We start from the raw sequence: 17,542 nt of genomic DNA, 5'->3' as shown, positions 1-17,542 counted from the left end.
ACAGTGGAAGCCGGTGTTCGACCACCGTCGTGGGTGTCGTAGCGTCGTCACAACACTATCGATGGTGAAATCCAACCCCCTAACGACAATGACGAACTCTTTGCTTCTCCCCATGTCCTCCTTCACCATTATGGTAAAATATTGATGTGAAGAAGAGTAGAGGAGCCTCAAGCAATTCAGGGATAAATATGAATTTTTAATGTTGAGCTCTCAGTAGAACGCCCACCTACAACCGCTGCCCGCCATGGATGGCAACCAGAGAAGAGATCTATCTTTTCCTAGACGGAGCCCGGACACACTGGCGCAGAGCTTCAGAATTACCACAAAACCGAAACAAACCATATATCTATGAGCGGACTAACCCCTTCCTTCAGCCCACTCCTACTGGCGGTGTTGCCGGAGGTGAGGAGGGAAGGTGACCAATTTAACGACATCGGCCCGACCCTCTAGAAATAGTTTTTCTCTCATCGTTTCCTGACCACATCACTGGGTTCCTGTCTGCAGGACTCTATCATCTGCAAGACAGGACATGCTTTGTATGATCTCGATCACGAAATGTGGGTTGTGCATCACAAGCACATTCGACTTCTCCTGCTTGAAGGATTTCCCATGGTCTGCTCCTCTCACATGGCACCGGTTTGACCGCAACCGCGACACATTTTGAAAGAAAGAATGTGACAATATAATCTCGATTTTGTTGCCTTACAATCAATCTGATTAGCCATGTGTGTGTCAAACCAGAAAAAGTATGAATGCCAACCAGATTTCACTCTGGCCTATTCCTAATCCATGGGACGGGTGACATTCCAGCTGGCCGTACCAACACTTACGTGCACGAGTAGCTAGAACTCCATCATGGAATGGTAACGAGCATATTTCTCTATGGGAAAATGATTCCAAATGCATTGGATTTCAATCAACATCTCCATTTGCACATGGCGGATGGAGGCTCCAAAATTCTAGAAGAAAAATAATCTAATTACCAAATTAGCAAGCTAAATACCCAACCAATATCAATTACAAGTGTGGTGGACGAAAATATCATTTTAATTTTTTTAGAGCTAGGACTAAGCATTTCCTACCGTCCAGTGAATAAATAATTGCTTTTAGGCACAGACCATGGTTAATGGTCCTTTTGTAGAGTATCTTTTATATCCTGGATGGTATAAAAAAAAATTCTGTGTGTGCCTCTCTTTGTGTGTGTGTGTGTGTGGGGGGGGGGGGGGGGGGGGGGGGCGTGGAAGCATTAATTACCACATGGCTTCCTTTGCTTTTGTTTTAATTATGTAAATCTTGATTTTCAATTTTTTGTGGGGTATACTGAGGAATTTCCTATCTTTTGAATCTTGGTTGATTAATAAAAACTTATTTAAATTTTGTACATATTTTAGTGTATGTGGATGCACCACATGCCTTCCTTTGCTTTTGTTTTAATTATGTAATAATAATACTAGTATCGAAAGTGCTTCTATCCTGAAGATATGGTTTTTTGTCTCAGTGTTTCCTGTCCACATCACTAGTTCCTGCCTCTAGGGGTATGATCCGCAAGACCGGACATGCTTCATGCGATCTTGATCACGAAACATGGGTTCTGTAGCACACACATCAGACTTCTCCCGCTTGAAGGATTTCCCGTGGTCTTCTCCTCTCACATGGCACCGGTTTGATTGGAGTTACGGCACATTCTGGAAGAAAGGAAAGGACAATACAATCTTGATTTTTCAATTTTTTGTGGGTATAGTGAGGAATTTCATATATTTTTAATCTTGGCTGATTAATACAATTATTTAATAGTGTATATATTGTAGTATATGTAGATGCCCCACATGGCTTCTTTTGCTTCTGTTTTAATAATGTAATAGTAATACTAGTACAGACGGTTGGGTGCTTTATGCTTAAAGTGCTTCCATCTCGAAGATATAGTTTTTGTCTCATTGTTTCCTGCCCACATCACTAGTTCTAGCCTCTAGGGGTATCTATCATGGGCAGTACCGGACATGCTTCGTGTGATCTCGATCACGAAATGTGGGTCTTGTCGCACACACATCGGACTTCTCCCGCCCGAAGGATTCCCCGTGGTCTTCTCCTCTAGCATGGCACCGGTTTGATCGGAGATGCGACACACTTTGGAAGAAAGGAATACAAACTCGCCTAATAGTTTTTTTTTTGCAGGGGTTTGCCCAAGCATTTCTTGGAGGCACGTGTCCTGACCATGGTTAATGTAGGTTTTGTATCTCTTAAAAATCTTGGCTGATTAATACAAAAAATTAATAGTGTACATATTTTAGTGTTTGTGGATGCACCGCGTGCCCTTTTTTGCTTTTGTTTTAATTATGTAATAATAATTACTAATACAGATAGTTGGGTGCATGCTTTACGTGTTTGACTGTAACGGACGGCTGTGCATGCTAGCTAGCATTCATGGTGCTGCTGTAAGGTTTTGTCTCTTCATGCTGGTGCGGCTGTAAAGTTTTGTCTCTTCATGCTGGCAGTGGCAGGTACCAATGCAGATGAGCGGTAGAGCGTACGCGTGTCTGCTTGATTGGACGCCCTCGTCTCTCACCACGCTCTCAACTCTCTACTTCTCTAGGCGAGAGCACGCTCAGAACTCTCACAACGCTCCTCACTCTCTAGGCCACAGCACGCTCCACGCTGACGAGCACGAGTTTGACGCGCGCGCGGCGGCAATGGCGAACGGCGACCAGGACATGGCCACCGACGAATTGATGGAGACGGAGGGGTTGAAGGTCCTTGCCGTGGACGACGACCCCATCTACCTCCATTCCTTGACGCAGATGCTTCGGCGCTGCGGCTACGAAGGTACGTCATCGTCCGCTCCGTCCATCTTGCATCTCTTGGCCGCAGTTTGGTCTTCGTTTCCTGACCGACGGCCACCACGATCCGTGCAGTGACGGCCAAGCCATCACCAGCAGAAGCGGTGAGAGAGGTGGAGAAGAACCCGGACGGGACCGACTTCATCATGACGGTCGTGCAGACCCGGGGACGAGGCATGGACGGCTTGGGCCTCCTCAAGCGTCTCGGGAAACGTTACCCGGTCGTCCTCGGTGAGCCCTCGAACATGTCACACATATCTCCATGTTCTAGCTTGTTCGTAGGTATAGATCTGATAGATGTGCCCGCGCGTTTTTGTGCAGTGTTCTCGGGCAACGAGACCATGGAGACGAGAAGAAGGGGAAATGAGGGGGGCGCTTGCTACTTGATGGAAAAGCCCCTACGCGACGCGCAGATACACTTCATCTGGCAGCACGTCGTGCGATGGAGGCGCAATGCCGCCGCCGCTGCCACGGCAAACGCTGACCCTCGCCACAGTCAGGGCATTCATCTGGATGACACGCCGAGGAAGAGAGGGCAAGGAGTGAACGATCCCAACAAGGGCAAGGGGGGCTCCGAGGGCGGCTTGCAGCTGGGGACCACAAAGAAGAAAAAGGTCGAGTGGACTCCAGAGATGCATGAATTGTTCGTCAATGCCGTCACCCAGTTAAAGACAACAGAAGGTGCGTGAGATACATCCGAAATGCATGAATGGTCAACTATAGGATACCTACCTGTGGACCACATTTTCTTTCTCCATGCTTAGTTGTTTTGTTGTTAATAAATGCATCATACTACATAGTTTATTCTTAATAATTGGGTGCTCACTACATGTTTTACTAGTGTAGTACTACTGGATAGACATATGTGGCCAAACTTGCTGACATCCGAGTGGTCTCTCTTGGGGTAGGGACCAGGTGATACGATCACAAGTAGCTCGAGAGTATTCTCTCTTCTGCAAGTTGTATATATAAGATAGCTTCTATGCATGTGATGCATATTAGTAGTACAGGATTATAGGTCCGAATATATTCGAGCCTGGTTGGATGACCATAATTATTTCATTAGTATGCATAGCGTCGTAACTCACATTGAATCGATGACATATGTATATTATAGTGATTGTTCTGTTTAGGTAGCTCTATTGATTTGGGTTGCGACACCCCGTCGCTCCCCGTCCCCCTTCCACTCTCGTCGCATGTGCGCTCCCTCGGCACTCCCTTGCTCCCCAGCCCCTCGCCACATCCTCCAGTCCACTCGTGTTGGCTTCACCACACATTCCCGCCCTCCTTGGTTGTCCACGTCTAGTCATTTGACCAGCAACTTGTGCTCACCGACCCGGTCGGCACCTGCCTTCCAAGGCATCGTCTAGGAGCATCTGCTCTGCCTCGTTAGCCATTCTTTTTTTGCCATCCCGGTCGAGCCCTTCCCTTACTTTGACCACCGCAACCTCATGTTGCTCATCGGCGCACTGACATTCTGGATTGTCTTACCTCACACCGATTTTAATGACTTCTTGTGGCAGATTTGTGTTCAGAATAGATGTTGCCACCCTCACGATGGCAGATTCATTCTTTCCGATGACGATCTACGCCATGATCGTATCATCCTCCGCTTTCACTCATCCTTGGGCATTGTGCATCCTTGGGCTCCACTTCCAGGAGTGGGCCATTTGCTCCTGGGCCTATGGCAGTTGGGTAGTTTCTTGGCAACGGATGCGGTGTTGCTCAGGCTGCCCCTGATGTTTGGGACCCACCAACACTCGAGTATTATGGCGACTAGGAGAGACAACTACCGCGACCTGCCCCGTCCAGTCTCGTCTACATTAATGTGCTCGCTCCCCCTCACATTCCTAGCCCCTACCCCTGGCCCATGTGAGTCATCCACCCCATCACATGCCACCGGGCCTCCTCCTGTGCCCCACATGCTCCTGGACTAGCCTTGGTCAACATGTTTGTTACCTCCACTATATAAATAAAACCTCTCCCACACATAAGCATAGATTGCCTCTCCCCTTCACTGACCATCCCCGCTCAAGGGCTTCACTCCTCTCCCAAAGCCTATCACCACACAGAGCTCTCTAGTCTCTAGGGCTGCTCCCTCTCCCTACGCCACCGTGTCAAAGATTGCCGAGACCCCATTTTATGGATTCACCGTCGTTGCTCTGGGCATAAGAGGGCGACCTGCATGCTTCTGACCTTCATGTTTTCCCAAACATGCCTGGCTTTCCCATCCCCGCTTCTCTGTACAACCCCCGCTCCCAACCTCCTCTAGCCTGGATACTGCTTCTTCCTCTCCACCACCGCACCACGCCATGCCAACCGCGCTGTGGTGGAAGAACACATGGTGCATGGTTTTTTGTGGGCCATGCCATGCTAGCGCTGGCGCCACCTGGGATGATTGGGCCTCTGTCCTTGTGTTATCAACTAAAGATCGAGGTTCATCTCGGCGGATTTTTCCTTCCCCACATCTCGGGTCTATTTCCCCATCATCAACGCACACGACCTATGCAATGGGCATGAGAGAGGAGTGTTTTTAGATAATATCGCCGCTATGGGCAACACTATCGGTAGTTGTGGGCCCTAGTGGGAGATTTTAACTTCTATGACCCTGAAGTGCGGAAAAATGACCACTTCAATGCCCACCGACGCCCTCCTCTCCAATGACTACATCGACACCGCTGCTTTAGTCGACCTACCTCTCCGCAACCGTCTCTACACTTAATGAAATCATGAACCCCACCCCGCCCCTCTTATCAAGATGGATATTTTCCTTGTGAACAACGATTGGTGCTCGATCATGCCGGACTCTGCCGCCACCTACGTCCACTGTCACGCCTTCGGGCACATCCCTATCGTCCTCATCACTACTATGACGGTTCCATGTGCTACCGTCGTCTGTTTCAGTGAGCAATGGGTTGGGTACCTTGTTTTCAATGTGGTTGCCAACGCTGCCACTGTGGCAGCGCCCCTGACCTCCAACTGACCAATTGTCTTGTGTTGCATCTGAAGCAGATCCGGAGTGGGCTCAAGATTTGTCAAAGTAGCTCAAATACCCTGATGTCATCATCAAAAACTGCCACATCACGACCCTTTTCCTCGATCGCCTGAAGGAGAAACATGGTCTCCCTAACCCTAAACTCCTCTTGTGTTCTCCCTCGTGCAACACTCCCTTGCCCCCATGAACATCAATGTGTGGATTTTTCGTGGTACATGCGCAAGATATTCTTTTGCAAACTCGGAGATTGGCACTCAAACTTCTTCCATGCCCGTGCATCAGCCTGATTCTGCAACAAGCAGATTGCATGCCTCGATCGGAATGGGGTTAAGCACCACGCCCGTCGGGACATGAAATGCACCCTTTATTACTTCTACCATCCTCTTTCGGGCATGAAGATGTCGGTGCATGACAACATCGACCTCCGGCTCTTCATGGCACACACACTCTCTTAGATGCCTTCCAGGCAGTGTTGCTCGTGCATCCGCTCTCGGGCTCTGACCTCAAGGCAGTTTTCTTTGGAAGGAAGCCTGGGACTACTCCAAGCCCTAATGGGTATTGTACGATTTTCCTCAAGCAGGCCTAAGGTCACTTCTCCTCAATCTTATTGCTCTCACAAAATGGTTCTACAACCACGAGGCTGACTATTCAGCATCAACAAAATCCTTCATCGCCCTCCTGCTCAAGGTGGACGCTCCCACCTCTCTGACAATTTTTTGTCGTATCTCATTGCAAAACTGCCCCCTCCCGCGGAAGATGTTGTCGTGAGTCATGATGTCTCCCCAGGAGCCACTCATTCATTTCCTTGTGCATTTTTAGCAGACATGCTTTCTGTGTGGGTGATGAATCTTTGAAAATTCCATCGTCACCGTGGAGCTCCTGCAATGCTTCCATTAGTACAGTGCGCTGGAGATGGTGCTCAAGCTTCACTTCAAAAAGCATTAGATTACATGTCTTGGGTGGTTTCCCTTCCCGCTGGCGATGGTGGGTTTAGGACCTCGGTCTGTAGTCATCCTCAATAGTGTCCCCGGCAATTGGATCGCCTATCGAAAAGGGCTCCGTCAAGGGATCCCTTGTCCCCTACCTCTTAATCCTAGTTGTCTATGTTCTCGAGCGACTCATCCTCGCCATTGGTGCTGACGGTGGCGGCCAAACATCCCCTCGTCCCCTTATTGTCGTGTCCAGTCCTGCTATATGTGGATGATACCTTCGCGACAATCACTAGCCTCACCCTCAACTTCTCCAAGTGCATGTTCATTCCTCTCAACGTCGAATCAGAGATTGCCGAACAATTGGCCTCGGTGTTTGGTTGTCTGGTGTCCAGCTTCCTGCAACAGTACTAGGGCTTCTGGTCTCCACCCACAAGCTCATGATCATCCATCTCGTCCCTCTCATTGCTCGTGTAGATAAAATGGCTCACTAGGTGCTGTGGCACACCTGTTTCCTCGACTGACAAGGGTAGTTTTGTCGACGCCCCTCCTATGCATTGAAGACCACCTACTGCGTAGTCTCTCTGTGGTCATGCACACCGAGATTGGCAGCCTAAATGATGAGTTGGGGAAGATGTCACTCTCACATAGGGCATCGAACCACCGCATCATGCACCCTTTCGGTGCCTCGTTCATGGCACATGCGGTGTATTAGTTAAGCATGGTGATGCATGTTGTGGACACCATTGCCCCCATGATCTAGCGCAGCTACGCCCCCGTAAATGTAAATTCATCCTTTGGTTCTTCCGTCATCAACGACTTCCCATCTCCGCCTCCGTCACAACATTTCCACGGTAGCATGTCTTTTGATGTGGTGAAGAAACCTTGAAGCACCTGCTTCAGTCATGCATCCACGCCCATGCCATTTGGGCACTAGACGCGCCTATTGCCACCACAATGGAGGTGGTGTGCCTTGTCAGCACCCTCGACCCCATGGATCACCCTTGCCTATACTACACAGTCTGTCTCACCATCCTCTAGAACATTTAGGAGATTTGTAATGCCAAGGTGCTCACAACTAGTGTGCTCCCTTTTCTACTATTGTGGCAACATCAACATCAACATCATGTATGATCTATTAATCGATCATAAAATTTTGGGTGCAGTGCTTCGCTACCTTGCCCTAGTGAAACGTTCAGTGCCTTGGCTGTTGCTTGCTTGTCAAGACCCTAAAACCTATAGCTCTGATGTTTTGCCATGATTACGGCGAATTAAAATGTTCATTTGGGCTTTCCCCTAGTGAAATTTTGAATAAAAATCATATTGAATATGTTTTGTTAAATTAAAAATTCAATTATTTATATGAACTACTCTAATTCTCTCATAAGGCTTGTCTAATTATATGTGTTGGTGATCTCTTCTTGCAAACCACATGAGACTAGTTTTTCAAGACAATGCCAAGGTAGAAAGGATCCCAATCTGAATATATTACTTCGAAGGCATTACACCACCAGACCCTTGACATCTCTTCTAGGAGGTCACAGGTCAGGATACATAGGTTGTGACCTTACAATATAGTGCTCTTTTATGGTACCCTATACTATATATATCTCATTCAATCATGGAGATCAAAATTCCCAAGGCGATGTATATTGGTGGAATTGGGTTAGAAGTAGAGAGAGCACTGCTTGTTCGTGGCAAGTAGTATAAGTAATTTGAGGGCAGTTTGGGAAGATCCTAGTTTTTGGCCAGCTAACTAATCGAGGTGTCACACCCATTCTACTGCTTCTTAGGTTTTGATAGCGGGCTGCCTCTTTTTCGTGAATGAGGAGCTCCCCGTCATCAAGGAGGAGGCTACACAGAAAGTATCTCATCCCCGCAATGACACATGGGGACGACATAGGTGACATGTGCCAAGGGAGTCGTGACCGCCATTATGTGGTCCACACTGTTGTCACCACTCTTGGTGCCCAATGGCCTCTTTGGTGGCGACTTGAGTGGAGCTGCCAAGCGGCTGCTATAATGGACCTGCTACACCTGCATCAACATAACAAGCGACAAGCTCAACAACGATGTCTAGGATCATGATCCCGATTCATCCATTGACTTGTTATTAATCATAGGATCGAATTGCTGCAGAATTTACACATTGGAAAATTTAGTGTTCCCCTTTGTAGATTGTTTATGTTCATTCAAATTCATAATTTTAGTTGTATATTAATGCTTGAAATTCAGTGACGTCTTGGTAGTTGTGGCAGCTGTCACCTGGAAGAAATTTTTAATGCCACATATTATCTATATTGCAATAATACAGCTAGGGCTTGGATAATTGAACCGCTGATCAAATAACAAGGTCATGAACTTCGAACGCGGTTGCGAGGTCAAGGATGTGCCAGTCTATGACGTCGACTGGATCACAGATGTGCGACATTGCAGGGGGGATGGCGACTAGACAAGCACAATGGGAGCTAAATGAATTGAGCAAACCAGCATGAGGAGGATGAAAATAGGAGATTGAGGTCCTTGCAAACAAAGAAATTTTTTGCTATGAAAAAATGGAAGTTCTATATTTCCCTAATGAATCAACGATGGGATTATATGTGTACCACGCAGTTCCCTACCAGTAGGGGGTATGGTCAAAAAATCTCATAATAAAAGCATGCTAATGTTACAACTTTACAAACGGATATAATTAAGGAGGGCCGAGGTTGTACATGACAAAGCATTTCTTAGACGATGAACATGACAGCCGCCACCATAAGAACAATCACATGCGGCGCATGTTGATGCTTCGCATGTATCATCGAAGATCGAAGATCAAAGATGATGCTAGAGACCACACCTAGAACAAGAACTCATCATAATGCAACGAATATCGCCTTTGGATAGTCTTGAGCCTGCACAGCAACACAAAGATGTTCTTGAAGGCAATATCGGAAAAAATGAACACAACGACACCGTGCGCCCCCCTCCCGACCCCAATATTACTAGATCAGTGAGAACGAAGACCAATGTCAATGCTTGGTGTTAGGGTTCTATCCACCCGGACCCATGCCCATTAGTATCATGAGTAGAACAAGTTCATGTGTGAGCAGCAATGAACCATGCCACGGTGGAGCCTGGGCAAGATTGAGAAGGTCTAGCTCCATGAGCACACCTCAAAGGAGATAATTGATTCTATGGTGGTACCATTGAGTTTGTCTCACAGACATATGGAGTATATGAAGGGACATGGGAAATTCTATATATAGTGGCAGACGTGTTGAGTTTGACTCTCTATACTTTTGTTGTGCAACTATTAGTTTGTTAATAGTTAACATGAGTTTTCTGACCACCTTTGGGTGGTGCCACGATGTACCATTTTTCAATACCTAAATCAGATATCTCTTCATGATCTGTCTTGGATTCATAGATGTACCATCGTTATGAATACTCTTCCCAAAGTCTTGTAGCCCATATGATTCCACTTTTAGACCATTTCTATACACATAATTTAGTTTCAAATGATTCAATGTATTTTATTCAGCATGGGCCCATCATTTTAAAACACACATAGGTTTCTACCATATTTTGGATGGTACGATAAGGTACTAGAAGTCTAGTACATTCTCACCTAAAATAATTATCTCTTAAGGATACACCTTCAATTGGAGTACACTACTGTTATATATGAACTTTGAACCTTAATCTAGTTACCCATATATCCACACTCGGAGACCCATTCTACCAACACAAGTAGCTTCCTCCAAAAGTATTTGATGTGTTACAATCAGCATGGCCCCAAATGGTTCATGCAAGAGAGTCAACAGGTGGCAGTACATCGAGGAAAGCTTGTAGAACATTATGTCATACATGTTTAAGTTCATATATCTTGAGATATTACTAGGGTTTGATGGTTAATTACTCGTGTTCCGTAACTTCTAAAAGTTCCTATGATCTTGTACTCGCCTAAGTCAACATTGGCTTGAAATCCTCGAGGCAAGCCTACACAACATCCCACTCTTGTACTAGTATGTTCTTTGCAATGGAATTTAATAATCCAATCTCTATCATCTGGTTTTGTCAGGGAAAACTTTGTCCGGTGAATACACGTCCATTATACTACTAATTAAGTATATTCGGAACTAATAATATACACATATTACAACTCCACCATCAATTGGAATAGAAGAAGATTTTGCTACCGGATTTCTCCGTCTATCACATTTCATCTACATTCCCATGGTCAAACCATGAAGAAATAGATAATTGGCTTCACTAAAAACATTCAACTCACTAGATTCGACAAGGAGGCTCGCACATGGGAGACAATGAGCAAGTTATATAAAATACAAGACTAAAATGTCCGGGTACCTTATGAAGCGGTTAATCTTACCAAGGCTATGCTAGATTGGTACCTTATGAAAGTGTCTATGACCTACAACGGCAATTACAATGACACACTTGGGGTAAGCTTGGGGTAGTTGACCTGATTATCCTAGTTTTTTTATTGACAAGTCTCTATCAATCCTCTACTAGCTGCCCCCCACCTTGCCGAGGCAGTCACTATGTAACGAATACAAACTTCCTACTATATTCGTGTGGTACAATGCGGTACTAATAATATAGCTAGAACATATCAATAAAAATATACACCTCTTATGATCCAATATATCTAAATAGATATTAAAATGGTATGAACTTTGCCCATCTATCTCATTATCATACATTCCTCTATCAAAACTTTGACTAAACATACAAATAGATTAACATGTTGTACTTAAAAATACATAAGGTTTTACCTGATGTTTGTTTATTTCATCACCCCACCCACCCCGTTTTCGAGTTTTGCCAATTTTTCTCACCTATTTTCCTTGAGTTGTCTCAATTTTCCACGCCTCTAGCTTACCAAGTAAAATAATGCTTTCTATGCTAAGTCAATACGTAGTGACATAATTGTCATGCAAAATTTTCTTTTGTGTAATGACATCAACAATAAGACGACAGATAAATCATGAAGATTACATACAAAATATTTCTGTAGTGCTGTCTCACACGACCTTGCTGTAAATTAGTTAGTCAAATTAAAAAGCTTTAACACATTGGCATTAGTAGGCATGTATCATGCATGACAACAATGAGCATCATTATGTCAAATAAAGTCCTAGAACACTAAACGTGGCAACCCATGTTACCACTGTTAGGTTAGTCTGACAACTTATTAAGCATCTACGATCTCTTCGTCACCTATATCGGCAATACAAGTGACACCCTTGGAGTGAGCAAAGGCAGCTTCCTTGATTGCACCACTTTGTTCATTGACAAGCCCATCGACGCTTCATTATATTTCATCAAACTTTTCCACAGAAATTGTTGGTTAGAGTATGCTCAGTTATATACCATGTGTATGCGGTACCATGAGCTATCAATAATATATTTTCATACACAAGAAATGGTTGTTTTGTTAAGATCTACTATTTTATAAGAATGTATACATAAATGATATGAAAGTGTCCCTTCCATCTTTTTGCCCCTATGTTCCCACATTTGGGACATTTCAAATCTCATCTGGAGGATTGTCTAAAAGTACTCAACTTGTTGCCTTCAGCATGGCTCCAACAGTTTGTGCATGAGAGGCGGTAGATAGCATTACATCGAATAAAGGCAGGGGCACGGGATATCATATCATGGTTCACTTATATTGGGAAGTGTCATTTATGTTCTAGTTTACATGCCATTTTAGAACTTCTTAAAGTACCAATCCTTGCCAAATTCAACCATTCGAGTGATACCCTGGATGTGAGCCGGGGCAGCTATCCTATACATAATACTTTCTTCATTGTCATGGGAGGGGAGCCTCCAATGTCTATCCTCCATATCTGTCATACAGAGCATTTAGATACAAACACTCAAAATTCTACCATGTTTTGCTGGAAACATGGCTCACCATTAGTTCAATACGTTTTCGTCCAAAATAGATACCTCTTCAAGATCCACTGATGGTTAGAATTGAGAAATAATTGTTATGAGCATTGTCCTCTGTCTCATGGAAACCATGCTTCCACCTTTGAACTACATATAATATCGCAAGTAGATTCATCTAACGAGAACTATGCATTGGTTTCGACAAATCCTAAAGATTCCCATATGAGATACTTTAGGAGGCATTATGTTGTACCATGGGTTATGGAGATCATGTGATGGTAAGTAGGCCACAAAAAGCCTCTGTGTTGCCTATGCCAGTTCAGTTGCTCTAAAAAGTTTCTACATCCTCTTCCTCACCTAGGTCGGCAATGGCGATGAATTACCATGGGTGAGCTTGATCTTCCCTACTTATGCTACTTTCTTCATTAAAAAGGGAGTCGAGATTGCCATATCCATGCTCCGACTTCCATATGTTGAGCGATGAGCAGTGAATACATAATTTATACCATATCTGAATACCAAGACTAGAATGGTTGAATGCCTCTCACCAAAAAATAGATACAACTTTAAGATCAAACAATTTTTAAAATATAATTAGGGTTGCAATTAACCAATCTCTTCAATGTTATTAACCTATGTGTTCGTCCTTCTAGACCACACCTCAACACATAAGTGACTACGTCTAAAATGATTTGACAAGCTGGCGTCAGCGGCCACACAACTTACATTTGAGAGGCGTCATCCCCTATATGGCGAAGCATTGATTGTAGCTCTACCAATTGCATGTTGGATCACATAGGAGTAGTGGAGGCATAATGGAGTTAGCAAAAAAGTTGTGTTTTTGTATGTTTGATAGAGATTTAGAGCGGATTACTTCATTTGGGGTTTATGCTTGCAAATGGATTTTGCACATAGCTATTAAAGGGGACAGAGAGGGGGTAGAGGGAGAGAGGGATAGAGGGAGAGAGGGAGGGAGGGAGGGAGAGAGAGAGAGAGAGGGAGGGGATGTCCAATAACATTATAGCTAATTAGCTATACATTTCCAGAATATCTATCACAAACACACCTATGCAAAATCAGTTTACTACTAAATAAGTCTAGTTCATGTAGAACATTTTGACCCTTTAATTACCCCTTGTATATATGCAAGCTAAATTATCTTATATTTGACAGGATTTATTCATTTTTAATAGAAAAGTTTTTCTTTTTCCCCATGTATAACTTATCATTCGCAAGTCCATTAATGCATAAATTTTTTATAGCTTCTATATCTTTATCATTTTTAAGCCTGTATTTGGAAAACTATAGATAAATATGATGACACATAACATGCATATTTACCTCTGTATTACGTTATAAACGAAATGATATTGTGATTCTATGAACGCTTGTATGTTGCTGAAATTTTAATATTTTAGTTTTCCATGTGCACTTGCAAATTTTAATATTTTAATTTTCTTGTAACAAATCGAGCTATGGCGCGCTTAATGAGCTAAATAGTGCTAAATGGCTCAGTGTGATGTCCCCAAATGTTATAGCGTTGTGATATCGCTGAGATAGCACACTATTTATTACTATGATCCGTTCACATATGTAATACTCATTGCATGCTTTAGATAAATTATTTTCCTAGCTCTAATCATTAGATGCTTTCTTCTTACAATTGGCATGGATAGTCAAGGGAAATATTAGGGTGAACTTAGTATGATAGACCTGAAATAAATAAAGCACATTTTTGTGATGTTTCTATCTTTCTAAGCTCTGGCCACTTGTTATATATTTTTTGTTTTCTAATGCAGACGACACTCCAAACAATATAAGAGAATTTTTGGAGATTGACGGTATATATGTAACTACAGCTCAAGTCAGTAGCCATCTGCAGGTAAGATATAGACTAACTAGTTGATGTTTTTTCAATCTGAAACCAACTATCAGATCCAGTTTATATGATCATGACATAAATTATCAGAAATTTTAGCGTAATAACCAAGCACCCATTTATTAATGTTTTCACAATATTTGAAATTTCAGAAATACAGAAAAGATTGTCGTACTGGTGGGCTATCAATCATGCCAAGCTCTATGCCATCACATTCTAATAGTACTTCCAAGAACAATTTGGAATCTCAAGAGAGTGGGGGAAGTTACAGATTCCATATGAGATCTCAGGAAGCAAGAGATATTAACCAAACCAGCTGGCTAAGCGGCGGTGCATCACAAGTTGACTATGGCGTTCTTGGAAATGGGAACCAAACAACTAATCTTGGTTCGGGTGCTGCTTATGGTCATGGTTATCATCATGGTACTGGCATTGGTGACATAAATGGTTATGATCATCATTATGGTACTGTTAGTGCTAATGATTACGGTCAGCACTATGGTAATGGCAATAATAAATCTTATAGTTATCATCACGGTAATTCTAGTGATCATAATTATGATAATCGGAATGGTGGTCGCCGTGGAGTTAGAACAAGTGGAAGCATGGCAGGTGCGTCAATGCCATCCAACCTAGCACCGCCAGTACTACATGGAATGGGTCGAGATGCTTCCTCTGCTGGTCAGGCCAGTGCAGTGCAGCCTCAAAACCTTGATAGAGTTTCTTCAAACTGGGGCAACACTAGGTCTGAAACAGCCGACACATCTGGTGACAGACGGGACGATTCATGGGCTAACTATGGAGGAATTAAAAACCTTATGAAGCACTAGGTACGTACTATTCTCTATATTTCCATGCATGGATGTTTTTGTTTCATTGTCCATTTCCAAATTTCACCATTTTTGTTGTACCCTTGCACCCCATTCCATCACAAATATCTTTTGTATAGATCCCTTTTATGGTACATTTTACTATTAGGGGCGTGCAGTATTAGTCCCATCTTACCGTTTCATTTCAATCAGAGTAACATAAAGACCATCCACATCCATTTCTTTTAATTCCGGATGCATTTTCAATCAAAACTGTTGGGCTAATTTCTTCTCGAGGGCCAATGTCTATCAACCACCCTGAGGCTCACAATTTGCTCCCTCTGCCACCCTAGTCTGAGCTCATCATCCTGGCTGCCACCCGTGCCCCGTCGCTGATGTCTCCCTCGGCCCCCTTCACCTCCTTTCGTGTGTGTCTTTCCTTGGCAAGAGTGTTTCTGCAATTTTTTTACTAACACCCGTACAGGGTGTGCCTCTATGTAACATTTTAACATTATTTTGTTTTATCTGAACCACCATGCAGGCAGTGAAATGGATTAATGTGTCTTCAAATCACCAAAATGTAAGTTTTTATTTTTCCTTGTGTTAATTTATAATTTTCTATAGAAGATACGTACCAGCTATTTCATTTTCAAGTACGGTGCAGTTTCCTTGGAACTACACATGATGTTGGCATTGATGTCGTTCTACGCACTACAAATACATGTTTAAGTTTTAAGTAAAGATGCTTTACAACGTCCTTGTGCAGCAGATTTCAGTATGATGGTATTACAATTCTTTTTACACTAATTTGTGAAGTAAGTTTATCAAGTGAAGGACGAAGCAATTAGAAATTACATGTATTGTACTCTTACCTCTCGTGTGAAAAGGGGAGGTAAGAGGGACCATGCTAAAATTTGCCAAGCATGAAACACATTGTGTGTTACTTAATTGGCTCCAAATAACAAAAAAAAAGGATTGAGCACCGCAGAACGACAATTTTACTAATCATTAAGAGCTTTCATTATCTGCTCCTTAATCCAAAACCTGATAGCTTCTACTGGAGTATGCTAGGTTCACAGTGTAGCCTGAACTTTTTTAGAATGCAGGGCTCAAGTAAAATTAAATTTCCTGTGAGATTGAGGCGACTTCTGAGCTAGTATTCATTACGTTTCTTGTAAAAATCATAAGTACAAGAAATTCAGAATTACTGATTGTTATCATTTATGTTAGATGACACTGTTAAATATGTATGCGTGTTCCAAATTTCTGAATATTTTGATTATTTATTTATATGCAGTTAAGGGAGAAATTGATTGCACCAAGAGTTGTTGCATCAGTGAGATCGGTGTTAAGTCCAAGCCTGAAGATGGTGACCTAGTGACAAATATGCAAGCTTACTGGATGCTATCCGCAAGAGATTATTATCAGTTTTAAAAATTGTGTGATCATAGTATACTGTTGTTGGCTAATTTTATGATTTTGTTAAGTACTTTAGTGTTATTCCAAATTTCTCCCAGAACAAAATATTTCAAAAATAAATAGCATTCAGTCTCTAGTTTGCGCATGTCTCAGATTTCCGTATGTCTCAGATTTCCGTATGTCTCAGATAAATAAAAAGTAAATGTATGTTTAGTTTGATTTTCCTAATAGATAAATATAGTTTTATAACATTCTCTTATCTTGCACAAATATAAAATAAGAACAACAATCATGGCCAGAACCTCATTCAATTCCTTACCATGGGCACCATCAAAGCTACATAGGTTTAGGCGATTATTCGGAATATTTCTTTTCTCATAAATAAATATTCAGATGAAAGTAGGCAGCTGCAAGATTTGAGAGGGTAATAAAATGCAACAGTCGTCCTATTTATGGGTACACCCCAAGGGTCGTAGTTTACCAATACTGCTCCCACAAATGAGCAGTATAGCAGCATCATAGCTCTGCCAGACAAGTAAGATCGCTGCCTCCATTGGTAAAATTGCAAGATCGTGACAATGATTTCTACAATCTTTGCGGGAACATGTAAAAAAAAAATGAATATGTACAACGAATTTCTTGATTTTATAAAATAAGTCTTACAACAAATATTGTCTTGCAATTGCCCTCATAAGTGTAAATTTGGAAGTCAAATAGGTTAAAATCTGCCTAAACATGTGGTCGAAGGTTGTGCATTTAGTGAATTATGCATG

The 17,542-nt window shown here is 42.9% G+C and overlaps 1 protein-coding gene across 3 annotated transcripts; it reads left to right on the top strand.

Annotated features, from left to right (window-relative positions):
* The first annotated feature begins 2,634 nt into the window (after positions 1-2,634).
* Positions 2,635-15,923, top strand: LOC123140710 (two-component response regulator ORR24). 3 transcript variants are annotated; one of them, XM_044559995.1, is made up of 6 exons: positions 2,635-2,820; positions 2,910-3,065; positions 3,156-3,515; positions 14,462-14,544; positions 14,694-15,371; positions 15,892-15,923. In XM_044559995.1, exons 1-5 carry the CDS (start codon positions 2,688-2,690, stop codon positions 15,369-15,371), a joined length of 1,410 nt encoding a protein of 469 aa, XP_044415930.1. In that variant the 5' UTR covers positions 2,635-2,687; the 3' UTR covers positions 15,892-15,923. The 3 variants fall into 3 exon arrangements, with proteins under 3 accessions (XP_044415930.1, XP_044415931.1, XP_044415932.1); XM_044559996.1 differs by lacking the exon at positions 15,892-15,923 and adding an exon at positions 15,564-15,762; XM_044559997.1 differs by lacking the exons at positions 14,462-14,544; positions 14,694-15,371; positions 15,892-15,923 and adding an exon at positions 8,552-9,070.
* Positions 15,924-17,542: the final 1,619 nt, after the last annotated feature.

This window comes from Triticum aestivum, chromosome 6D (assembly GCF_018294505.1).
Source record: "Triticum aestivum cultivar Chinese Spring chromosome 6D, IWGSC CS RefSeq v2.1, whole genome shotgun sequence".
Classification (NCBI taxonomy): Eukaryota; Viridiplantae; Streptophyta; class Magnoliopsida; order Poales; family Poaceae; genus Triticum; species Triticum aestivum.
Note: the sequence above shows the minus strand (reverse complement) of the source record. Positions and strands in the feature narration are given on the sequence as shown.